The sequence below is a fragment of the Anser brachyrhynchus genome (genome assembly GCF_964034855.1).
Source record: "Anser brachyrhynchus genome assembly, chromosome: 1".
In the NCBI taxonomy this organism is placed as follows: Eukaryota; Metazoa; Chordata; class Aves; order Anseriformes; family Anatidae; genus Anser; species Anser brachyrhynchus.
The window spans coordinates 112,785,730-112,813,126 of NC_137694.1; the positions used below are offsets into that span (position 1 = coordinate 112,785,730).

At 38.0% G+C, this 27,397-nt stretch overlaps 1 protein-coding gene across 7 annotated transcripts in view; it reads right to left on the reverse strand.

The window, feature by feature from the left end:
* The window catches only part of GRIK1 (glutamate ionotropic receptor kainate type subunit 1), a 161,349-nt gene that overhangs the window by 34,314 nt on the left and 99,638 nt on the right, over positions 1 to 27,397 (reverse strand). For 5 of the 7 annotated variants that reach the window (XR_013945541.1, XR_013945542.1, XR_013945543.1 and 2 more), the window contains exons 5-8: positions 24,449 to 24,502; positions 22,460 to 22,633; positions 19,004 to 19,147; positions 3,367 to 3,474 (exon numbers count right to left, since the gene is read on the reverse strand). Coding sequence is in view for 4 of the 7 variants with exons in the window: in XM_080577679.1 (XP_080433805.1) it covers positions 3,367 to 3,474; positions 19,004 to 19,147; positions 22,460 to 22,633; positions 24,449 to 24,502 (480 nt within the window). In the remaining 3 variants the exon portion in view is untranslated. Of the gene's footprint in view, positions 1 to 2,361; positions 2,407 to 3,366; positions 3,475 to 19,003; positions 19,148 to 22,459; positions 22,634 to 24,448; positions 24,503 to 27,397 lie in introns of all 7 variants that reach the window. The other 2 variants (XM_080577681.1, XM_080577682.1) reach the window with 1 other exon arrangement.

Sequence of the window (27,397 nt, forward strand, 5' to 3'; positions counted from 1 at the left end):
TTGTGGCATTTAATGCCAGATCTGAAGCCTAAAGGCATGATTTCAGTGGATCTGGATCTATACCTTTTGATGGCAGAAATTACAACCATGGAGTTGATCTATTCAAATAAATATCTACTTAACATCAATGCAGTCTGAAAGCATTTTTTTTTTAATTTGGTTTACATATACTGTGTGGTTGAGGGCTGGTGTGAGAAAACCTCAGGCAAGTAGCTTGCTCAGTTTGGTTTGTATTTTGGACATTTGTGGAGAGCACCAGATGGGTGGCTTGGGGGACTGGTATTGTCCATTCACAGAACTGTCTGCGTTGCTGTGCCACTCTGTCAGTAGGTTTCAGCTCTACCTGGGAGGGATCAACTTTCAGATCCTCCCTTCTAGGACTGCCAGCAAAGCTGCCAAGTGAGTCTAAGAAAAAACCTGTTGACTTGTCCTGTGTACTGAAGGTCTGTAACCGCCATCAGATTCTCAGTCATCAGACCCATGCAGGACCCTTTTTCTGTGGCTCTTAACTGATGCAGAGACAGACCCACCTTTGTACCAAACCCAGCAGATTAATTTGTGCCTGCTGATAGTCAATTCAGGGTAATAACTGTATAATGTCATACAAATTTTGGGTTTGTGTCCATGGGTGCCATTGCTCTTGTGTTTCATATACATTTTCTCCAAAATATGCTTAATGGGGATAGTCGTGCCATTTTTTTATTTTTTTTATTTTTACTTTTTGAAGAGTTAATCAGGCATTCCCTTTGTTTCCAAAATTAGATCAGGTTGAGAAACTGATCTGGAAACTATACACAGAATAAGATGCTGGATATTATGACAGTCTGTGCCAGGAATATAGTAAATAACCAGTGTCCTTGAATTTGCACCACAGTGGCCCAGTTAATCAAAAGCCGTTCTGCTCATTGTTACTGACTTGATTCACTTTTATCAGCTGGCAGCATGGAAGAGGAGAACAACCATGAAGAACATGTAACAACACAGTCACAGGGCATACAAAATACACCAGGAGACCACTCTACATCTGAAGATAAGGATGACACTACAGGTCAACCTTGATTAGAGCAATGGAAGAGGTCGGAGGGGCACTGGAAGAATGAGGTCAAGGTAGTACATCACTATGGTGAATCCAGGAGATTTATTGCAGTTTAGTGACAAGTCTGAGAGGTGTCACATGCCCTTCTCAGCAAGCCTGTGTTTTGAACCAATTGTAATTTGGTTTAAATCAATTCAGCATAACACGAAGTGCCTAGAATCAAAAGCCAGATCAGTTCAATCGCGTTCTGCACGTCAGGTAGGATGATCTATTCACCAGTAATGAGGGAAATTGAGCCCTTTGTGCCTTTGCCTGATTCACTGATATTAAAACAAGGTTATTAAGTACGTCCTTTATAAGAACAAGAAAAGAGTGCTGTAGGATGCTTTACACTGGTCTACTCTGTAGCATTAAAAAACACAAAACCAGAACCTTTTTAATTGTGTGTGTGGGAGGGGTGGGAAATAATAAGAGCTGTGCAAAAGATATACAAAAATATAATTCTAAGTGCTATAAGAAATTTTCAACTTGTGAATCCAAAACACTTTCAACGTGGTAAATGCAGTTGTTATCTTCTCCTTACAGAATAGCAAGTGTGTAGTACAGAAAACTGTGGGTTGTACCTCCAGCAGGGAACAGCACATGGAGCTGGTCTGATTCCCACTTCGGTGCCTTATCCACCAGACAGAGACATCCTATGTTAAAAGAGGACTGAGATTCCTGAGGTGCTTTATAAACAAGCTTAGTTCCAATTCCCATATGTTAGTGAATGACAGCATCCACTTAATCAACTATATTATTTTCTGTAAGGAGCTAATAACACACCCGTCAAAATTTTGAGTCAACAATGCTAGAACATTGCCCGCACAGTACACATTCTATGGGAGGAAAAAAATAATGAAAGAAATAAAAAAAAAGCCTGCACATTAAAACAGTCCTGCTGCTGATGCTCATACACATTTGAAATGGTACAAATTTACCAGTCATGGTAAATCTTAGGTGAATCAGGAAGGATAGCAAATAAGAAAAGGAGAGATTTTGCTGCAGCCAGGAGCCTCTGCTCAAAGAGGGAAAAGGCACAGCTCCCAAGAAATAGCATAACAATTATGATGAAAGAAGATTTTGATGAAAAAGCTGAATCCTGCCAAAGATTATTTAGAGTTATAGTGTTTCAAGTTGGGACAATACTTAGCCTACTACAAAAATTCACATTCTCGGATAGACTATTGTCTCTAAACTGCAATTTGAGAGTCACCATCAAAACCCAAAGGATAAGTCTGATGACCCAACCCAAAGGTTTTTGCATCACCTGTCTGTGTACAAACCTTCTTCCACACTTTATATAAATGATTAGAAACCTCGCCAGCAGCCTTGGTATAGAGAAAAATAAACAAAGTGCTTCATTAAAAATGAAGAGAACCGGTCTGGAGAGCTGTGTGGGAGCAATTGCATTTACAGTCTCAATTAACCTGTCAGCAATTATTATGCAGAGTCAAGCCAGTGTACACAGAGCACAGGACAACACAGCCTTGGGCTGACGCAAGCTGGTGATGTTACCCGCATTGGGGATTTTTGGACACCTGCACCAGCCTCCTCCTGCAATGCCTGTCGGAGCCTGTGCTGGCTGGCTGAGAGCTGGGGCAAGGCCATCCCACTTCCCTTCAGGACACCCCGAGCCCCCCTGTTGTCCAACACGGTCCCTGGCTGGTGGTGTTGGGGCATGTTTTCCTGAACTTCCTTAAGTAATGTGAACTTTTTTTGTCTTTTGTTTGAAAGCAGAACCAGTTTCTGAGATGGCATCATGCAGAACTTACTATTTTTAAACAAAGATAATGCAGCTAATTTAGTCTCCTGTTCAGCACAACTTATGATAAGCAGCTGGGGATGTGAGGGCAAAAGAACTGGTCATGTTCAAAAACATGAAGGACTTTTAACATCTCAACTCTTTTTGAGGCTATTACTCAAACATCTGCTCTTCTCTCTCCCTTGTGTCACACCTGTTAAAAGCAGTACACGTAAATCTAAGTTTTATACATATGTATACATATATGCATACACGTATATAATCTTACCACACTAAGTTACAGTGGCAAGAAGAGAAGATAACGTGCACTTAGAAGCCATTCAGATAATTAGCACCAGTTTCAAGTTCCTATCCAATGTCTCAAAATGCAAGATAGACATTGTAAAACAATCTTAGTAGCTCTGTTTAAGTAATCTTGACAGTGTATTTTAGCCCAACCACAGGAAATACAAGCTGAGGAGAATAGACTTTCCCATGCCACTGCCAAATCAGCTTCCCATCATTATGTTACAAAAGATCTGGTTACCTTTTCTGTTCCTTCTTCCTTGAGACTAATAATGTCCAAATCAAAATCCTTTCGTAAGCCATCAGTTTTGTTGAAGGTTATGCGCCCTGTCAGGCCATCCCACCGTGCCTGTGTAAATACAAAAAAAACACCTTTCCATGTAATGGTTAGTAAGAACTACTCTAAAACCATGACAAATATTGTATTTCAAATTAGTCATAGCATTCAAGCACTTATAAATGCTTTTTAAAAAATATGCTGCTTTGTTACTTTGATTAAAAATAGCTTCTTCAATTTTTTGTCACCCAGTTTCTCTTCAATATATTTTATATTTTATAATCAGGCACAAGTTTTTGACAGTTTATATATATTGATTTATATATGTATTGTATACTGTAGATAAAGAAAATCCGCTGAAAAGAAAGAATGAAGTATGTATTACATGTGCCCGATGACAGAGCAGTTTTGCATTGCATAAGAGTTCACCAAGAAAGTTAGAAATGTTTGTCCAAACTTTGGGGCTGAATCTTGGAGTAAAGCAATCTAAATCTACCAGCCTCTCTGAAATGATCCTGCTTACCCCAGCCCAGGATCTTTTAAGTTTTCCATGAGGAAGGGTTAATCAATGGCGACTGCTGCTGAATGGGATCCCTGGGAGGTCTTCCATGAAGGAAGGCTGGTAAATATCCCAAATCACCAAAGCTTTCTAAATACTTTAGTTATGCATTTCATAGTCTTGATGTTGTCTCTGCTACTCAGGGAGTCCAGAAACCTGGATTTTTCCAGGAAGAGATAAATTAATGAAGGGCTTTTGTCATTCTTCTTCGGTTTCTTGGACAGTATATGGTTAAATCTCCCCCATCAGCAGTGGACTCCTAATATCCTTGGACTGCTGAATTGTTTCACTAATCCCTACTCAGTTTGCATTACCAATGAAGAAGGCCCAAGTTCCCAAGTAAGCAAATGAGGCGTATCATTTCTAATAGAAATACTGCCACTGCCTGTGCTCACAGATGCTGATGGCATGAAGAGGATGACTCTAAAAGCAGGCTTTCAGGAAAAATTCACACAGTCACAGAGAGCTAATAAACACTTTGTAGTGTAACATACACACAAGTCTTATGTATGGATTTGAATTATAGCACAGGAATTGCACATGACTAGTTCTGGTCCAGATAGCATTTTACTGTTCTGTCGTAACAAAGTGAATTTATATTTTCCTTATTTTAAACATTAGCATCAGGAGTAAATTAAAGTGGTGGTCTTTGTACTTCAGCCTGTAAAGCTATGATGTTTCCCTGTGCTGTGGAATGCTTCTTCAGTGTGGCAGGATCGATGTCCAGAACTAACTTCTTCTGCAATTGAAGTTTTCTGTTATCTTGTAGGCTTCCCAGCAAGCTCACTTTCTTTTAACTGAGATCTATCTGTCTCTCACATAGTCCCCCTTTTTCCCCAGAGCTGATGCGTATCTACAAAGGAAAGAAAGTGATGGATTTCAAACTCAAAATTATTTTTATAATCTATTTTTGGGACGTCCTATGTTAGATTAAATTCCTCAAAGGTAAAAGAAAAGCTGATAATAAACGATGAGATAATTTTTTCATGTGTGTCAACTATATAATTCTTAAATTACAAGTTTTTTCCGCTGCATATTGTTATTTGCTTCATTTAATTTGTTACAGAGAAGTGACATAAGGAAAGATGCAATAAAAATCATCAGATTTACAGAACAGCATCTCCTCTTCTTGTTAAATCTAAATTCTAGTTCTGAGTCTCTAAGATTTAATCTCAGAGGCTGAAGTACTATATGTACTTGTCTCAGACAAGTCTTGAACCTAGACGAATCTAGAATTTTGTGTAAATAGGTAGGATTTCTAAATGTGGTTAAGTAATGTAAGAGTACAAAACCATGAGGGGAATGAACTTTCTATGAGACTTTCCACCCTAATGACATGGGAACATGAAAATCTCAGCTATAAACAGTGAAACACTTGTGGATTTTGTATGCTGTTATGATAAAGATAGCTGGAGGGTAGACATAGGAATGCATTTTGTTATATAATATCTCTTCTCCACTCTTTATTACTCTGACATGGCCCTCATCTCCTATTCGCAAAGACGGAACGTTTTAAAAAATATGGTCTTTAGTGATCAATTCCTCCTTGGAGGGCAATTTGCTTCTGTGAAATGCTCACACTTATCGATTACATATCTGATGCTCCGCTTCTCTGCTAACGTGATATGATCTTGAATAAAGGAATAAAGTAGCTAATACATTATGTTTGGAAATGGTATCAGAAGCCTAAATCTCAGTTCTATATGGTGAAATGTGACTTTTGAAAAAGGTGTCAGGTGGCCAAGAAGGCCAACAACATCCTGGCTTGCATAAGAAGCAGTGTGGCCAGCAGGGCTAGGGAAGTGATTGTCCCCCTGTACTCAGCTCTGGTGAGGCCGCACCTCGAGTACTGTGTTCAGTTTTGGGCCCCTCGCTACAGGAAGGAAATGGAGGTGCTCGAGAGAGTCCAGAGAAGGCAACGAAGCTGTTGAGGGGTCTGGAGAACAAGTCTTATGAGGAGCGGCTGAGGGAGCTGGGGTTGTTCAGCCTGGAGAAGAGGAGGCTCAGGGGCGACCTTATCGCTCTCTACAGGCACCTTAAAGGAGGCTGTAGCGAGGTGGGGGTTGGTCTATTCTCCCACGTGCCTGGTGACAGGACAAGGGGGAATGGGCTAAAGTTGCACCAGGGGAGGTTTAGGTTGGATATTTGGAAGAACTTCTTTACTGAAAGGGTTGTTAGGCATTGGAATGGGCTGTCCAGGGAGGTGGTTGAGTCACCATCCCTGGAGGTCTTTAAAAGACGTTTAGATGTAGAGCTTAGTGATATGGTTTAGTGGAGGACTTGTTAGTGTTAGGGCAGAGGTTGGACTCGGTGATCTTGGAGGTCTCTTCCAACCTAGACGATTCTGTGATTCTGTGATTCTGTTTTTACATATTTCTATCCCCGTATAAAACAAATGGAATCAAAAGATGTTACGAGCTGCATAGATGTATGCTTAAATTTCAAGGTAGTAGGTAAGTGCATACAGCCTTCATCTACCTTAAGTGCCAGTTATGTCATTAAATAATGACACAGATGCGACCTAAATTATAAACAGGAGTCAGAGAGTGTTTCTCAGAAGAGTTAATCTTCAATGTTGAAGGTGTTCTTCAGACCCTGTTTTGTGAGGTACAGCCCTCAAATAGCATTTAAATTCTATTCTTTTTAAAAGCGCATTTATTTTATTTATTCTAAATAAAAGCAAGACATTTGGCTTTGAGTCCATTTAGCGTAATTTAGTTTCAGACTTTGAGACAGCTGTGGTGCCTCTACGTACATGTCCAGATAGATAGGTGATGTTTCTTCCCTGACCAGAAAATCAAGTTTTCTCCAAGAGCTGCTGGGAAGGATGAGCTAAGAACTTGCAGTAGATTCTAGGCCTTCTGCAGTCTATGACAAAACTTCCCAGCTGTTAATAGGGTTTGCCTCCTATAGCACACTTGCCTGATGTATGCAAACGAACTGAAATGTATCATTGCTAGGAAAATATATTTGTATGCCACTTCTAGGTGCCTGTCAGGTAAATTGAGGATACGAGTGCCTATTAGTCATCATGTTCTGGCAAACAGAATGAGCAGCAGTTGCACAGTTCTCAGATGCAATTAATGACCAGAAATGAAGCAGAACTTTCTGAATAGTCAGAAACCACATGACTATTGAACACAGCAATGAGAATTCATACTTTTATATGCAAGATTTATAGCAATTTTAATGTTTCTAGTGTCACTCCATGTTAAATGTTACAGGATATAATAAAAATTGAATCGGAACCTAATCATGTAATTCATCAAAAGAAATTGCTTTTTTTCACTCTGTCCTTGCTTTAATATTGGAGGAACTAAGGGCACAATTTGATACTCTTACAGAGAGAATGTATTTTTGTTTCGTTGGTATAATTTTGAGTATACCCTGCAGCTTAATTAAAAAATGTGATTTTCAGTAGCTTTCATTTGTAACATCCTTTTGCTTGTCTTTATCCTGCTTTGTAAAGGTTGCAGGCTGCCTCTGACAAGAGAACAGTGATGACATGCTGCTCATTCAGCAGTTTGGTTTGCAGGAGTAGACCAGTACAATGTTCAAAATAAAACCTCTCTGTCTTCAATACTGTATTTTATCAGATAATTATAGTTCCTACTGCTGAGATGTAAATATTTGATGACTTCTTCCTGCTTATTAAACAAAATGGGGACTTAATCCAATATACTGGTTTCAACTATCCATTGAGAAGCAAATTGTACAGGACCTTCAGCTATTCAGACACTTTCTTTCCAAACATTGAAAAGACAGTAGATAGAAGAGATTACAGATAAATCTTCAGTCCTCTCTGAAGGCTGTCAGGTACCTGATACAGCAAAACTACACAAAGAAACCTAACTAAAACTGTGAAATTTTCTATTTCTATTTATTTACTTTAAAAGATTAAGATTGCAGGTTAACTACAAAACAACGTCTGGGTTAAGTGTACAAATCACAGTATTGGTTTCTATATAAATATACTGATGGAAAATTGTAATAACTGTAAAATGAAGCTGACTCAGCTTCTAAGAGCAAACACTCCAGAAGCTTGCTATCTATTCACACTACCGTCATATGGTCTTTATATTAATTTCCCCTTCATCATCTTGAGTTAATGACTATAACAGCCTATATCATAATGCATAGTGTGTATAATGCATGGACTGAATAAATATCCAGCTTTATGATATAGCCATAATGGGACATCGCCAATTTTTTATAGCAGATACTGTATTGCAGTACTGCACACAATAAATATCAATCTTTCTCAGACAAATTGATTGCCTTTTTATTATCTATTTGTTTTTTCCTACTCAATAGATGTTTACCAAATATTTTAGTTAACTGTTTATCTGCCTACAGCATATTTACTCTTTCCAAGTCCAGTGTTGAAATAATAGCTACTGGTTAATTATGTTTCAGATTAGATAATTTTGATTTTTTTCAAGGTCATTTTAAAGTGTTCAAAGCATCCTGATAATACAAAAATGCAAAGGCACGATTGTTTTAACTTTTTAAACTATTATGTTTAATAATGTTTAATAATGTGCATCCATTTTTTCCTTTCTATTAATAATCCATTTATTCCAATGACCTGTGAAATAAAACAGTTTTTCTGAACCTGTTCTTTTGTAATTAATCAAGCAATCTCTTTTGAGTTTCAGACTCAAGTTCTAACCTTTTAATATGATTTAATTTCAAGTTTAAATATTGAAACTGTTCAGAAAATAAGATTCCCCCCCCCATTTCAAAGATATCTCTGGAACTAATGTTAGAAGAAAGTATCTGAGACACATATATGCACCCCATAAATGCAAATAAAACTGTGACTATATCACTTACAAAATATGTGTACATAATACATGTACAATAAATTGTATAAGGAGAAACAATTATAACAAATTTTGAACTATGTAGACAAAGGAAGTTGATAAAACTTCTGAGTGAAAAGCTATTTTAGCACAGTATTACTGCAGAAAATTATCTGTTCTGTTTTTCAGCTCCAAAAAAACTGCGTAATTCCATTGTCTTTGTGCAAAATATTCTGACACTTTGCATCTGCCACTGAAACCTGAATTAATGTTTAATATGAAATTATATTAAATATACGATAAATAACATCGTATGTGAACATTATCTTTGGATACAAATGTGGTGCTAAATGACAGCCTTTTTCATTCAAAAGACTTACTGATTCATCCAGGCACATAAAAAGACTACTTTTTATTTCTCAAGTATTTTATTATTTCTCAAGTAATTGACTTGAGAAATTCCCACAAATTCCCACAGTAGACAATGGACCATATTTAGGTATTTAGGTATTTATTATCCGAAACAGACTCTGTATTCTCTCTCTCTCTCTCTCTCTCTCTCTCTCTCTCTCCTCTTGCTGTTCATGTATAACAAGCTTTTTGAAACCTTATCTTAAAGGCATGCAATCAGTAGAGTTTTTCTATGCATTTAATGGGAGCTTGGAACAGGAATTGATTAGTTGGACTCTTCAGTATCAGAGAAGTACATTCAGAAGCCAGAGTGAAGTCCAGTAAAAGATACGGATATTACCCTATCTACTTAGTTTTGTCAATGGAATTACCTTGACCCTTGGTTGGTAGCTTTCCCAGCTATCTTAAAGGTAACCTACAAAGGCAAATAATTGAACTGCATTTTTATGCTGAATATATAGTCCAAGAATACTTGTATTTTTATAAATTTTGGCATTGTTTGGTGTATATTTATTATTATAAGTTTCTAGGCAAAAATTAATATCTGTTACTGATTTAATGTACATTTCTAAATAACTGCAGTTATGAAGTAGAAGGTATTAGCTGAATTCACTATCATGTAATTGTTTAGAAAACAATAACAACTTACTGGCAATCATCTGGCCTGGAATTCAGGAAGAGAATATACTTGTTTTCAACTCCACAAATTATGTTTGCTCATTTACCTTTGCACAGTGGCAGAGATGTGCTAGCAACTTAGTCTTTTTGGACCTATACATACTCCAGAATAACTGTGTAAGGTGTTTGGACTACAATTAGGAAATTCTTTTCAGTTCTGTGCTGGTCTACCAAAATGAGGCTCTTGAAAGCAAATGAGTTCTGTGTTGAAGAGACACAGAACTTTATATTATATTATAATTTCCTTTAGCCACCATCTCACTAGAACATTTTACCTCAGATAAACATTATCAAAGTACAGTGAGTGAGGGTGTAGCAGCCTCTGTACGTAGTGACACCATGCCGTTTCAGGTATGGCATCCTTCAGATTTTAACAACAGGTGGCAGATGAGTACATACAGGGATCTCAAAGACATATCAAGATTACTGGAGTGATAGACCTGTTGTGCTTGGACAGTATTACTTGTTTATAAAGAAAGTGAACAACTACTTTAGCTATGAACTGCTAATCCAAAATGTCTGATGAGGACTATTGTGCTAACTGCCATCCAAATGCAGAGGTGGATGATGGTGTCTCCTCCAATGGGTCTTAGACTTATTAACAGAGCGGATTCTGATCGTTACAGAATCATTGTTGATGACTAATGCACGTATACATAGGATATGAATTGTGTTGCTTGATGGCAAGAGACGAGGTCGTGAGTGAGCTCCTTTTCTCATGTTTTTTCCCTACTTGAAACTTACGCTTCTGGACTACAAAATCAGATATCTGAAAAATTTGTAAAACAGTAGGTTTAAGTACATCTAGATTGTGGCCATGTACTGACAATACTACAGCTCGCTTTTCTACAACTAAATCTTCCAACTCAGTAAATAACATAGCCACAATGTCCTAATCAAAATGCTAATGACAAGGAAAAAATTCCTTTAATTCTCTTGTTGTTTCTTTCCTTTTGGAGGAGAAAGCTTCTGCTTTATTAGAATTGCAGAAACAGTTGATAGATTTAAGAGATTGTGCTATTGCTACTAGTTACAGTGGAAATCATAATAAATGTGCTCTGAGCCACACATCAACTTATCAGCTCTTACAATTAATCCTCTTTTTAAAAGAGATTCTTAAGGATTAAGGAATATAGTGAGTTAGTGTATGACTTTTCTATTTCCAAATCCAGCATAACAGATGTAATAAAAAGAGTTTCAGCATTCACCATTACAGGGTTTTATCTGCCCCACTGAAAATCAAGATGTTTCATAGTCTCATTACTCCAGGACTGATACTATCCTGGGCTTCTAATAAACAGCACTGATGAAAAAGAGGAGGTGTAGGGAGGCTTGTTCTTAGGAAGGTGTTTAGGCAGCTATTATAAGATTGAGCACACCCCTGTCTTGAAACAGGAAAGAGAAATAGTGGGTGAATAGAGAAGGAGGATTTCTTAGGGAAGAAAGGCTTTTCTGTGAACTGCTCAAGAGTGCTTGTTTCCAGAGCAGTGGTTGAGCTTAATGACTTTCAGGTAATCACACTAAAGGCTTTTGGTGTTACAGATTTGATAAGTAAACCCTGAATACTTGAAGATGACAGTTCAGGTGGATTCATTTCAGAGCATATGTTTGAAACGCCTTTGAGTTCCTTTAAAGCTTACACTTACCAGATTGCTTTATAGTAACAGAGGTGAGGGAGTGGTGTTGAAGGATCAGAAGGAAAGGTTAAACCTTGTCATGTATTCTTCCTAGTGTATTTTATGCTACACAAATATGACTGCTGCTGAAGTGGCTGGGTGGGTTATGAACTTGGAAAACAGCTTTACACTATTCTGTTAATGGGGAATGGGACTGCGTTGTAATAGATACTGTTTGTATAAGCAAGACAGTATAGAGACATCATGTTCCACATAGCTAACAGACTAAATACATTAACTAGACAAGAGCTGTCATCCATCTTGTACAGAGTAGAATCTCAGCATTTCCAGCTAGAGGGCTTCTTCACCTAGATTTCAGGCCCTGTCACTTTTGTTTTGGAATGAGGTGATAGCTACAAGTGCAGATAGTGAACAGCCTGATCATGTCAGCCTACAAAGCAGTGACCTGCTTTGCCCTCTCAGGTAATGGAGGCACAGTTTTGGAACTGGCCAGAAAAGATTTGCTCATGGTTGCAGAGGCCACAGCAGAGCCAGGAAACAAAGCCAGAGCTTCAGTGTTCCCACCCAGCATCTTGTGTGGGAAACATCCTCCCTGACTGCACTGTTGTACTATTACAGTGACATTAATCCACTGGACTACAGAGATGACAAGGAACCCATGGGGACTTCACATGGTGCAAAGCTCTGTGTCATTTCCACCTGGGATAACAGCACACGAGTGCTGGCAAATATGTGAATGAGTGAGTAGGAGTATGCGTGGTTGAGGAACAGATCATTTTAATGAGTGTACACTGCTCCAAAATCTAAACCATCTGCATTTAACAGTTTTCTTGTAAAGTCATTGGAGTAAAGACTGTGCATAGTGAATTGCTCAATGGTGGCATGGCTAGGGTTCTTGGGAGCTTTTCCAATACAAATAATTATAATAAAGTTTAGGCCATGCACTAACACTTAAATGCAAATATCAGTGTGGAATAAATGAAGTGTATTTTTAGTAGACTATAACATATAAAATCTGTTCTGAAAAAATGATTTTGTGTAGCAAATATAAAAATACACTCCATATATTCAGATAAAAACACTTTGTAGGAATTCTTTCTCACTGTTTTTAAACAAATCTACTTTCTACATAATATTTGACAAAGTAAAAATTGAATGGAAGAGAATATACATAATCTTTTTGTCAGATTTCTTGTTTTCATTCTAAACATTGCAGTATCAGAGCCTTGCCGATAATTTTTATCTATTCATTATGTATTTATTCTTACTATGCAAGCTGTAGGACCATTATTTTGCTATTTATGTGTGCACAGATCACTGCATAAATTTTAAACTTGAAATTTGATTTCAGAATATGAATCTCTGTTGGCATTAATCTCAGCCATACATTATCTTCATGGAAAGCTGACCTTTATTTTCTCATAAATCATCATGGGATGGAAGTCTAGCAGTTGTTTTGTTTGCTCTTTCAATTAAGAGTTTCCAGTTCAAAGTAACAGAAAGCAGTAGGCTTATATCAGAAATGCATAACTTAATTTATGGGCAAGACGTAAGTTTTTAAAAAGTAAACAAAAGAAAAATATTTATTTTAATGAGAGTGGATCAAATCCTACCACCAAATTATCTGGTGTCCTGCTAAACTAAATAACTGCTTTTCTTTGGATTAACTAAATATTGGAGCATTAGAGCCCAGAGATAACTGCCACCCATACGTTAGAGATGATATATTTTATCTTAACACTGAAACACAATGAAAAAGATGCAACAGAACAGATAGTAGTTTATGTTTTGGAGTTGAAATATTGTTGTCTTTCCTAAGTCATGTGAATAGAGATTTCTGTGCATCAGAAAGGTCAGGTGACTGATACACAGACTTTTCTTCAGGCAGTAAGGGAGATGTTGGGTTCTTGGGTCTCCTAACACCCACAGTCTTGTGGTGCATGACTATAAATTTTTAGCAACATGAAAATGCTCCATGTTGAATTTCATAGCAATAAATGTTAATTAAAAAAAAAACCTGTATTTTCTTCTCTTGTAAAATGTTTTGTGTTTCTTTGTTTGGAGATGCTTCAAATTTTAGCCAAAAATAATGATGAATTTTTCCCCAAAGGGATTGCTTTCCTTTCTGTCTTAATTTGAAGTCATACTATTTCTGTAATGAAAAATCTTCAATTTCTTCTTCCAATGATGTTCAACATTTGTTTTAGATTTAGTTAGTTATTATCAAGAATTCCCTGAAAATTACATCCTGTGATTTGATACCAATTAATCAAGACTCTGACTGTTCCAGTCCTCTCAAAATGCTGATCAGCTCATCAGACTTGGGCAAAATCAATCTGCATGTGGTGGTGCCATCTTCAATTCACTTAGTTTTGGCTTCAGTTCCCTCCATAGGAGCTTCCAAGAAAATCTAGTAGTCCTGAGGATGTTTCCTTCCCCCTTACCAAGAGAAAAACAAACCAACAGGATGTCATCTGCACCAGCGGATCAGAATGAGTGCATAGTTGCCTCGTAGCGCACAGTTGCCACCCATCTATAGTGCTGGGTAAACATTGTAGAGTTCAGAGATCTCAAGGAGATAAACTTTCAAATATCCATGTGCTGACTAAAACACACAATATCTCAGACCTGCAAAACTGCACTAAATATGTGAGAAAATAGGCTTACTGCTGCTTTTTTTGGTCGTAGATCAGTCTGGTGTAGAATAAGCATGTATATAACAGATACCTAGGAACAGAAGGAAGTTTCCTTTTTTTTTTTTTTTGTACAATTTCAGCACAGGTGAGGTGGATATGCAGCTTATTTTGTAGGGAAGTATTGGCTAGTGGCTAACGTTCTGAAACATCTTCACTCAGAAGAATTATTACAAACAAGTTTAGCCAGAGGCTTGCAAGATATTTGGACGTGGTAGTCCTCGTATGACCAAGTCCTCCTATCTTTTTGATTTCCATGGACATTACTTTACATGAAGAATTGGTTTAGCTCAAGAATCCTCTTTTACTTGTGGTGCAGGACTTAGCTGCTCCACAGCTCATTTTGTGGTGGCTGGGAAGTATAATGCCTGCTTGTTACCAGCTTCCTAACTATGCTGATGGAAAGGCCTCTCTCTCTGCAGACCATGGCTATCATTTGCTTAAATGCCTTGAGTTTGGATTACAGGAGTGATATTATTCTGTATATAAGTACTTTTTTCTTCTTTTTGTAAGGAAGAAGCAGAAAATTAAAATATTTACAGCCAATGTAACCAGAATGCAGAGTACCACACTCTGAGTTATTGTCATGGTTTCAAAAAACAGGCAAAATTACAACCTAAGTAGGTAAAGATGGTCTTGTTGGATAGCTTCATTTCTTGATGCTGAGCCAGTTACTCTCCTCTTGTACAGGGAAGGACTGGATACATTACTATTATTTATTAATTTTACTGTTGAAGCAGAGCGTCATCCACAGACCAGAGTCTCATAATGCTAGATACTTTAAAAACTATACGATGTGTTCAACACTTACAGTATCTTTTCTCTGTAAAAATAACTTAAATTAAGCCCTCATTATAGGTTTTTAAGAAGGAAAAGCGATGCAAGCTTCTTCAGGGACTTAATGTTACTAATCTTTGTCTTTGCTGCAGATCAGAGACCGTCTATGAGACATACCATATATTACCTGAAGAAACAAGAATCATCTAGAAGAAAAACTTATAAATTCCAATGAAAAAGTTTATTGAGCTTAAAACCATTTGAGTTATATTGGTTTTCCAATCTAGCTGGGACATCTTTGCTCAGGAAAATTATTATAAATAAGTTTATCCATAGGCTTGAAAATCATACAGTTATGGTAGTCCTTCTATGACCAAGTCTAACTATCTTGTTTCTTTCTGTGATCATTATGCTAGCCTACATAATGAATTCATTGAGCTCAGAAGACTGTCAAGAATCGTCTTTTTACAATGTGTTATTGGTGATGGTGGTGTTTTTAATAATGTAATATCACCAAAAGAAGTCTGTTTTTAATTGTTTTATTTATAATATAGATGGATTTCTCTCACTCCTGGTATCTACTGACCAGACATGCTTGAAACATATCTTGTCAACAACATAACATAAGGTCAAATGTAGATGTAAATGCTTCAGATTTCTTTTAATCTTTGAGATTTGTGTGTGTGATTCTGTTTGAAGGGATTTAATAAAGTCATTCAGATAAAGTCTGCATCTCTATGTTCTGAAATTCTTCTCAATACAGTTGTTCTTGTAATTGTTACTGGATTTCAGTGAAGGGAATGCACATTGGTTTACATGATAATTGAATAAAAATCAAGAGGTAGTTGTTATTCTGGAGCTTATCTCATGATTTAAAGGGGAACTGATCATTTAATTATGAACACCTGTTTCATGTTTACACACATGGTCACTTAGGAAAGGTGGAATCATGCTTTCTCTTTTTCTTCCCTTCATGAAGAGAGAATAACATCATTTTTCTTTCTGGGCTTGCGAAAGATGGTACTCCCTGCAAACACTTCCACAAGGGCTAAAATATTAAAATATCATATATATATCAATGACATTAGGTCACTGAGGGAGACAAGCTTCTGACAAGGATTTACTTTTCATTAAAAAGATCTTCATGAGCTATTGTAGAACAGTCTTGATCCCAGACAGGGTATTTTATGTATAACAGCCTCCTTCATGGGAACTAGCTGATGACCTCTCTGACCTCAAAGCCATCCTCAGGGCTGGGTGACTTTGAGCAGGCTTACTTTTCCATGCAATTTTCCAAATTGTTCCTACAATCAGCATTAGTTCATAAGATCTTTAAAGAGTAGAAGAATACTCTTTCTGTCACTGTAATTGATTATCCTGTAGTTTCAGACATTTTTTTCTAGTGCTTTTCTCCTATAGTCCTACTAGTAGCACTGTAAGTCTTGGTCATTAGGGAAAATAGGCAGTGGTTCTGATACTGCTCTTGCCTGGTATACTTGCCTGAAGTCCTAAGAACAAGAGAGGACTATTATCACATTAAATTAGCTGTCTTTTGATTTTACGTACTCTGAAAATTCAGAAATGGACTCCAATGGGCATGCATTTCGACCAACACCAATCAGAAGAAGATATTTTGCCCTAGGATATCCACTTTCCTACTGCTTTCTGGAAGAAGATAACTTGTGTACCTGAAGACCAGGTATGACATGTGCTTTGATTATCCAACAGGACAGTGACAACCTTAAAAAATTTAATTTGTCCTCTGGACAGTGAAGAGAGAAGCATCTTACCAGCTCTTATACAAGACAGATGATTTCCACCTTATTTTCTGCTTGTGTCCAGAAGGGTTCTGAGGTCCTCTCTGTTACCATCAGCCTAGCATTTTATAGCATGGGATCATAAAGCAAATGATATGACTGCAGTGCTTATCAACACCAAGTCATAATGAAACAAACAAAACAAAACAAAACAAAAACAAATCACACCAGGGAGCCTTTGAAGTTCATGCTAAGCTCTAACACCTGAACTACTCCTTGCATGCAACTTCATTGTCTGAATGTTATTTACTGGGACTGTGGCATGGAACATTTGTCTTTAGGTCAGTCTGTGAAATGGCTTCAACTACTGTCAGTGCCACGTAACAAAATAATATAATTAAATTGAATTTATGTGGGCCCAAACTATTCTTCCGCCTGCTTGATGTTTTTCTCCATGCCTATTCACTTGATTCCTAATTTATACAGTTCATCCCTCCTTGTTGAGCAAACCGTATCCTAACATGAACAAGGAACATATAATTGCATTTGCTATTTAGTTTCCAACACCTGTTATAGCCTTTAAGGGAAATGTAATATTGTGTTATTAAACCTTATCATGTAATTTTAATAACCATCTTTTGGACTAGAACAGAAACAGAAAGATAAGACCCTTGGAGTGTTTAAATCAGTGTTTTACTGACCATGAAAGACACTATCTGCACAACAATCACTGATTAGCTTACATATCTCACTCCATGCAAGAGAAGCCAGCTGTACATGATAAATGTGAACTGTATAACCATTTAATATTAAGCTTTGAATGGGATCTGCTGAGATTCATCCAGTGTTTTTGGTCAAAGGACTTCTGGCTTAGGATTCAGGACCCTTATACTATATTTTCAACCTCACCCAAAATAGGTAGGACACCACTGTAGAAATATACAGGTGCATTCACTGTTTACAAAATCTTTTGCTGATTTTCAATACGATTTTTTTGTTGTTGTTGTTGTTTGTTTTTTTAATGTACCAGAAATTGTATGAATAGCACTGCTACCTCATTTAGCTTGAGATTAAGAAGTACAAGAGCAAAAGTTGCTGCTTAGATCAAATCATAGGGGAGGGAGGAAGGGAGAGAGAAGTTCATCCTCCGAGATCTTTTTCTCATCTTCTGCTCCTGCTTACAGTCATCCCTCCTCCTCCCCAGAGGGTGAGCTGGATACGGCATGGCTGAGATCAGTGTGAGGGAATGAGCTTTACTGGTGCTGTCTCCCTGTCTCCTGTGACTGTTCCCTCGATCTGTGTCACAGGCTGGGAAGTATTCCAAAGTTTCCTTAATTCTAAGTCAGGTGTCTGAGCACTGGGGTGACACTTGTTTTTTTTTCTTTGTACTTTCAAGAAGAGAAGCTTACAAGTAAAACTTAAAATCCATAAAACTGTGTGTGGAGAGTACTGTGTCAATATGTTTCACTGCTTTCTGTGTAGGTGAATGCCCACATTGTAGCCTGCCTATGACAATTCTGAATTTTTTCCTTGGTTTTGGAGAAAGTGACAACAGTTCTTCTACATGTTCTGTAACTGCCACATGTCCTGCCTTTCAGATTGTTCTGATAATATTCCTAGGTTAAGTCATATGTCCTGACATGCTGCCACCACTTACCTTGTGCCGCAACCTACAGGTCCTGTTCTACCTACCCACATGCTAATGAATTTGGCTTTGACAGGAATCCCATTGTCATGGACAAAAAACGAGAGGAAAGATTAAACAGATCTAGGAAACTTCAGATAATTTCTCATTTTTATTTCTATACTGTGCTCTAAAGGAAAAGTTTCCATTTAAGACTCATAATAAAGACTGGATATTGTGTTATTGGGTGTACTGATCAAACAGTCTGCAGAACAGCCAGGCTTAAGTGGTGAACCAACTCACCTTTCTTTCAATTTCTAGAATGCTTGTTGTTAGTTTTAGAAGTTAGACATCCATAATAAACATTAACCAAGCAAAATCTATGTGAACTCTTACATCATATTAGTCTGAGATTTTATCATTTTAGGGTTTAGTAGCTTGTTTTTTTGAAAGACCAGAGTTGCCACTAAAATGCAGGTCACAACCTTGTTTCTGTAAGTCAACATTTCTCTGCTAGGAAGGTCAAGAAAAATTGAGTGTCTGGGTGCCAGAAATCAGACGATAGCATATGACAAAGGCACAGGAGCAGTAACACAAGCCAGTGTGGTTAAAGAACAGAGGAAGGATTATGATAGCCATAAGCAGATGGTCTACACTTACCTCTTTTATCAGATTCATAAATCTGGGTCCAAAACGCCACGGCTTGTGTCTGTGACACTGTAGGGAGCTGACAGTCATTTGGGAGGCACGCTGGGAGGCCACTGCTACCATGTAAACAGCATCGTACATCAGAGCTGCTTCAGTCTGTGTGGAAAAAAAAAAAAAGAAAAAAAAGAAAGAAAGAAAGAAAGAAACAGAAAGGCTTTCTTTAAAGTACATCTATGTGTCCAGTCCCTGCTTTTCTCTACTGATAACCATTCTCCTGGGCTGCTAGTATGGAAGAGGCCTCTGTTTCCTTGTTTCATTCCTGGGTGCTCCATGGAGATCTGAGCTATAACAAAACTTGGTAATTTTTTGTTTGTTTTGGTTTTTTTTTGGTTGTTTTTTGTTTTTCCAGCTCATATTACTTTAAGAGTATTTCCAGATGCACACAGGGAGGAAAACACGGGAAGGAGCCTGCAGATAGCTGTGTGTCATGGTGAGCATTTTTAACAAGCCTAAGGTGATACACAGCTCAGGTCCTGGCTTTCCAGGGAAATCAGTCCCACCAAGCACCAGGTAAGTATTCCAAAGGTACCTATCATTCCTAAGTGTCTACTGCCCTCAGGGATCCCAGCTTTTGGCTCAAATGGGTGAAATGGCCCTACTGAGCTTTGGCTATAGCAATTCCTCTGCCACACCTGGCATGACACCTTAGAGAGAGGTGACTTGTCATTTTGAGGTGCCTTGGTAATAAAGTTGAACTTCTACATCTAACTTATAGTTGTCTAAGACAGGGCAGATGAATACACCCCTAAGATACCAAAATATTACTACAATCACCAGATGCTTGTTATGTTTTTTTTGTTTGTTTGTTTTTTGTTTTTTTTTTTGAGAATGGTTTTAGTGGTTTAAAATCATGCCCAGTAAGCCTCAGACTAATATCAATCACCTTATCAGCCTTTGCCACTGGGAAGTTTTAGAAAAATCTCACCTTCACCTGCATTGCGTTTCAGTGCTCTGGTGTGTGAGGTGGAAATGTCTGTGTTTAACTTAATGCACAGGGACTGTAAAAATGAAGTGCTTACATTTCTTGAAAAACTACTGAATAATTAAGGAAGGATCTTAAAAAAAGGCAGTAACTGGAGATGAGAAAAACTGGACTCATTTATATGAACTGCAAAGCTAATCCATTTTTATTCCTTTCCCCTGCAATTCCCTTGGGAAATTAATAGATTTGATTCTTTGTCTGTTTCATTTACCTAAGTACATTACGACAGCATCAGTCCTATCAGCATTGGAAGAGTTTGCTGGCAATCAAATGTGATCTGAATTTATCAACTAATCTTAATGTACTGCAGATGAGGAATCGCTCTTGAAACACCAGTCAGGATCTGCCCGGAACAATGCTCCCACAACCCAAGCTAATTGAAAATCTTATAAATGGTGAGGCAAGCAGGAAGAGATAGCAACAATTGTTCTCAGTGTCAAGAATCTTAAAACAGATACTTGATACAAACAGACACAGTGATTAAAGGCCTGATCCAAAATCCCTCCAAGTCAGTGGGAAGATTTCAATTAATGTCAGTGGACTTGAGATCATTTTTTTTTTTGGTAGATGGGAGAGTTGTTCATTCAGGATTGAATATTACATGGGTGCGGAAGTCCATGTTGGTCTGTGTCCAAGGCCTAGTGGCTCTGGAGATGCTTGTTGAAAACATTTCAGTGCATACCTCACTTTGCATTACCATCTGGGACCACCGTTGCTGTCACTTGATGACATGGTGCATCCTGTATGGTTGGTATGTTGGGCAGCACTGCCGGAGTTGGCAGTTGGAATTTCATATGACTTGTTAGTTATCCATCCTGCCAAGCAGCAACTGAGAGGTTAGGTTATATTATCTCCAGCACTCATTTGTTTCTGCTCTCATTCTTGTTATGTTTTAGGGCTTGGGGTAGCATTGAGGAACAAAAGGTCACCCCATTTTCTGAAGCAAAGTGCCTATATGTTGACACCTGTGCTTGTACTTAAGAAGAAAGGGACTAAGAGCTAGGAATTTGTCTTTCTGATTTTCATATTCTGTTTAACTTACTGCAAAGAAATTCAAAGGTCTTCTTAGAACAACTATGCCTCTGTGTGTAATTTGTGCATAAAGAGGGACATGAACTCAAGACTGCCTGGGTCATGCTCTGCTGACCTCCCACAAGCTGAGATCAGGGTGAAAAATACAGCATGAATCTGAACGAAGAAAATCTGAAATAACAATAGGACATGTAATCCTGATCTCCTTATAATGTGCAGCTTGTCATAGCCTTATTGTCTAATGAAATATAGCAGTACTGCAGCTCTCCATCAAACTGAATAAGCAGAACTTGCTATGAATATTTAAATGATCACATCCAACTAGGAAGATGTTTTCCTTGGTATTCATGCTGTTTCAGAGCATCAAGGACACTAAGGTATTATAGAGATGCAAAGGAGGGGTTAAGACTCTAGCAAGGACTTAGTTTTTCCTAAAATCCTAGTTTTATAGCTAGGTGAAAGCAGGTGAACAGCTAGATGTGAATAGCTACTCTTTCACGTCTTGTCTATTTACATCAGAAGCTCCCAGAGAAACTTTCCTCCCCTGCTTTAGATATCAGTGAGCAAAATAACACTACTGAAAAAGCTCTTTTTTTTTTTTTTGAAATGCTAGATAGCACACATAATGTATTTCTCTTCAGGATGTCAGGACGCTTCAGAATTTCCCCTGCAATCATCTGCAATAAAGTCTACTTCATATCACCTCTAATACCATCCAGTATATAAGACACATTATCTTACACTGCAAAAAGATGGCAACCCCTTACCCCACAAACCAGGATGGAGTCACCCAGTCTGTGTAATTGTTCCTATTCTCTCCTTTGGTTCATAGGGGAGTGGTAGGGAGGAAATCCTGATTTCCTGGCTTGACGATACCTTTCATTTATCCTTAAATTATATCTTAAAAGACAGAGTTGCTGTAGATGATGGAAATGAAGGGAAAGGGCACTTTTCCAATTTAGAAATGCTATTAACTGTCCACATGTACAATATCTTTCCCTGCAGGTCATAAATCCTATACCTGCTCTGAAAGTTTTTGTTTCCTGTTATGTTCTACACTCCATCCAGAACATTAATGGAGAAATGAGGTGGCAGTATATATGTTCAACAACAAAAAGATGAATGGTGTAAGCTGGACAGCCCTGTGATGGAGAACTGTTATTCATCTCCAGTGCTTCCCAGCAGTGGCTTGCCACATGGGAAAGTACAACACTGGTTAATGGGGCAAATGCACTCCTGTGTAGAAGCACATGAAAAGAAATCTGTTTTGGGGATTCTGTTTTTCAACATTTGCATTATGAATGGAAATGCTGGTGAGATTGGTTCACCTCCGCTAGTACAGAGTTGTAAAGTGTGCTGTAGACACCACTGCAACATAGCAGTCATTCACTTACTGTCATCATGCCATCAAGCAGTCCAGTCTCTGGTTTTGGTGGTGCCTGCAGACGCTCCATTGACCATTTCTCAATGACTGATGAAACCTGGGGATTCTCAATGTTGAGCAGGCGAAACCCTGTCATATTTACTCCACTGTATCTGTAGGGTTCCAGGTCTAATGCAAATAGATCCTAAATCATCATTAAGAAAACAAACAAAACCAGATGTAGCATTTTTAAAGCAAGATGTTTGGAAGGTACAATTAGGCCAAAACTGTATTTGAGTTTTCAATCCAAAGCTTAAGTGCTGTTTTTTTTTTTTTTTTCCCATGTGGACTCACTGCTTGCCCTCAAAACCTAGTCACGACCGCTTCAGTTATAAATCTGAATAAACCAAAGCTGTGTGAAATTTATGACAAACCACATATCTGCTTTGTTGGAATGTAAAAATCAGTCCCCCACGACAACATTATTTTGCAACCAACCCGCACAACGCTATCTAATTTTAATTTATAACAGTCCTCCAGCAGCACTACAGCTCTGTCAAACCAACACGAGGAATTAGTTGGCTAACGTCGGGCTTATTTCTCAACTCGGGGAAGGAAAATTCCAAGAGATGTTGAGAGCAATAGACTTTTTCTGCTTATGAACCCCATTTTTCTCCTGCCTTGCCTGCTTCAGGTGACTCGCTGCCAGTATGCCTAATGGACATGTCGGGCCAGCGCGCAGTAACTCCGTGCACTGCAGTGCTTGGTGTTTACAGGGCTGGGAAATAATGGATATTCTAAATGGCATAATTGTGTGGCACATACTGCTGCTAGATTTATCAAGCAGTGGGAAGATGCTAACTGCTTTTCAAAGCCTGAAGGCTGGTTTTTCAAAACAAATTTTTGTTGATCCCGGCAAGCCAGTAAAATGACAAATGTGGTGGTCATGGTTTAATACCACAGTAGCCATGAAAATGTCAGCATTTACAATACCACAATGCTGAGATACCACCAACACCGCTTACTGCTTGTTCTAATGTATGCTCCATGCTACTTCATGTATATTGCTTTTCTTGGTCACCATTTTATTTTAGATTCATTGCTATTGTATAAAACAGTATGGTCCACAGTAAACACTAAATTTTCACATTTTCCGTGGTGTTAAAATGGGCTCAAAAGAGAGCTCTTTCAAACTACTACTTCAAGTTCCAAACAGTTTGAGAGTCTTTTCTGACTAATGAATTGACTCTTGGATTCAGAATAAATTTTCACTTCCACATAAAATTTTATATGGAATGGAAATAAAGATTAAGCTGATGCACATGAACTGACATAATCCAAACTAGGATTGTTCCAGCAATATTGGCTCTTGGCTGTCTTTCTAGTTTGCCATGTGAATAGATCTTAAGCATGGATTAAGTTATACATGGTATATATGTTAAAATATAGGAATAATGTGTCTGAAATGAATATCCATAGATTTGTACCGTAAAAGAAAATTTAATGTTTTTTTTTTCTTATCATATTTCCCAAGTGAAATTATAAATATGGATTTTTTTGGTGTTTTTTGTTTTCTATATATATGAGTAAAGTCAACAATTTAGCTATGAACCTGTATTTATCCGACATGTGCTAAGACAAAGTACACATCTTAACCCCTGAATTACTGTCTTCTTTTTACATCGTACTCAACAAAAATAGCTTGGAGGGACGGGGTCAATGCAGTAGACTGTGGTGGTCTTCAACTAGCTAATAATTAGGTGATGCTTTTTAAGCTAGGTAGAGAGAGACTGAAGGGCAAGCTCACATGCTGTGCTAGATGGGGGCTGTACCCCACTGCCTGCAGAAGCTTTGACCTCAGCACCATCTCAAAACTTTAACCTTGTGATGCCTGAGGAGTGTTAGTACTCATTCTCCAGAGGATTCCTTGAGTAATTGCAATAAAAACACCGAGGGAAAGGCTTTAGTTGGCTTTTCTGCAACATAGAAATTTCCCCCCAAAATTTTCAGTGTTTCTTACCAGTGTTGTAAAAAAGTAGTGGTAGTATTCAGTCATCATTCCCATGGAGAGAATCTGTTGAAAAAGATTAAAAGGTGAGTGTGCTTTACACTAGATGCTTTCAGTATACTCCACTGTCTTCTGAAAAGCATGGATTAATCTGGAACAATACATTACAGGTTATAAATCTTGATTACAACTACATTTTTCTTCAGGAGCAAAAAATAAGATATTTGTATGTTAATGACGTTTTTATCACCTCTGCTCAGGAAAGAGATTAAAGATTGCAAAACTTCTAGGACAAGAAAAATGACTGGTGATAATGAGGAGCTGATTTTTTAAAAGTGAAATTCTTTAGTCTGCATTTTAGAAGTGTTAAAAGGAAATTTACTAGCAGACAATGGAATTCATAGGGAAAAGTGCTTAGGTGCATTATTTTTATTCTACATTACCATGTGAGAACAAGACACTTGGTGAGTGCTCACTGAAGTAAACCAGAAACAAAGAAAAGAAGAAAACTTCTTTAAATGCCTTTTGTTCCACCTGGGGAATTCAGGTCTGCGGGAAGTTGTCAAAATTGCTAGTAGGAAAGGATTTCTGTTCCGGAATAATTTTCCAGAGTCAGACGTTTTTAAGCTCTGCAAGGTAAGGTGGTAAGGATGGCATTTAAATACAAACTGACTGACCACCCTGGGCAGAAAAAGAGGAAGATTTTCTTCCCAGCCCTCACATTGCAGTGGTGCTTTAAGGAAACTTCTAGAGGGATATGTTTTTGCTCCAGCCCCTTTCCAAAAATTGTTGAAAATGCTTACATAAGACACCCCTGATCACATGTACCGGGATGCTCTACAGTTCCAGCACAGCATCACCTGTGCTTGTCGCCACACCCACGCACACTGTTACTGTGACGTAAACATTTTGCCTTCTCTGGAGTTGTGTGAAGTGGAGGAACAACTGTGAACTAGGAAACTAGTGGAAAATTCATCGTCGTGACAGAAACATGGGCAAAGGTTAAGTGTTATTCAGTCTGGATCAGAGTAATGTAAGCACGTACTATTAATACTGTTTTAGAATACTTTCAGCAGTGCCTGAATAGCTACTTGAAAGACAGGGGAAAATAATATGATTTGGCTTGCCAATATTCTTTCATAGCAAAAGCCTCTGAAAATCAGTTGTGTGATTGTGTATGGAAATTCCTTACATAAAGAAAGGGAAGAACCTGAACCTTCTAAGCTGCAGAAGATAATAATCAGTGTTAATCACAAACAACCAATCCATTTCCAGCCACTAAAAATCAAGCCAGAAGGCAAGTATTTTATTGAAACACTCCATTGAATTTACATGTCAAAATTGCTTTTTTTATTTCTTATTTTATTAATCCTCTTCTCTTCCATTTCTTAGAGTTATTTTATTACCTGTAAAAATGAGCACTCTAGCAATCATGAAGAGTGATGTTCCTTCCCTATTTATGCACAGAACATGATATATGGTAGCATCAACATAAACTTCTGCATGCTGTGTTTCCCAGCTGATTTGACTGGACTCAGTTCTGCTCCCTGAAGCAGCTGGATTTCTGTGACTATGGTCCCTGCTGTGGGAAGGAGGTGTCAGGCAGGATTTTTATGATGCAGGTTTCTTTTTAGCTGAAACTGTACTGAAATAACCCAATTACTTCATATGGGGCACAGAGCAGCAGCTCGGTAATAATGATTCACGTGTGGTTTGAACCCAGGTAAACCTCTGGATACCCAAATTTAGCTGGTCCTCTACAGGAAGTTCATAGTTAGTTCATGGTGTTACATTATTATGAAAGCAAGATTATATTAATAAATGTAACAAGGGAGGATCCAAATACACAGATTTAAATTATTGATTCATTAGAGTTTTAATTCTAACCTGAGATACAAAATCTGACATAAAGTCATTGCACTTCTGTTATCAGAATGTGTAATCTCCAATCTGCCTGTGTAGAAATAGTAAGACAACAGAGGACCAGGACAATGCCAAGCGATATAATGCCTTAAAATACAATTTTAAGTTAACTAGAAGTATATATTAGCTAGAAAGATTACGAAGTGTGTAGCAGGGGGGTTTCGGAAGCATTACTTAGCTTGTGCTGCTGCAGCTACACTGCTCCTGGGTACGCAGCTAGTTAATCCAAGGTAGCCGAGTTATTACTTGCCTCATACAGCCAAGGGCAGTAGCCTGAGAGAGAGGAGTGTTTGTCTCCTGAACACATTTTTGATTAAAACATTTTTTGAAAATATTGATTCCCAAATAATGCAAGATAAACTGAGCTGGCAGGACACATACACATGCCTGTGAATAATAATGATTTCAAAAATCATGCTGCAGGACTGCATTTGAAAACAAAACAGAACCAGAATGCTTGAAAAACAAGGGCAACTGCATGTAAAAAATGGGATTTGACCAGCAATGTTACCTGCCATAACTAAGATGCAGTTTCACGGTGACCAGTGGTGGAAGGGTGTCCTGGATTTGGCATGGACCTGACACCAAGCGTGCCGTGAGAGAAGCTTGCTGAAGCTCTTCCTTCTAAAGAAAGTATTGCAACCACCCAGAAAAGCTTAACCAACATGCCATTTTTGTACTTTCTGTATTAATAATGACTCAATTAAGATGTGAAACTACAGATGGCTGGAAGGGAGCTCATAAGTGGCACACATGCAATAATAATGTCCTTTTCTGGCTAAGGAATCAGCACTGATGCTGGATCTGTCCCAGGCTGGCCTCTGATTTGCCGCTGATCTCTGGCCTCTCATTTAGCACTGGTCACATGAACAGGCTTCACTGGTTGTCCTCCCCTCTAACACTCGTTAACAATGATAATTAGTTAACAGGTACATAGCACTTCACTGTGACTTGCGAATTAGATTTGTAGACTGACCTAAGTAGGGTGCTTTTTATTCACAGATATGAAAGGATTTGCAATAATAATTTATTTCTCTT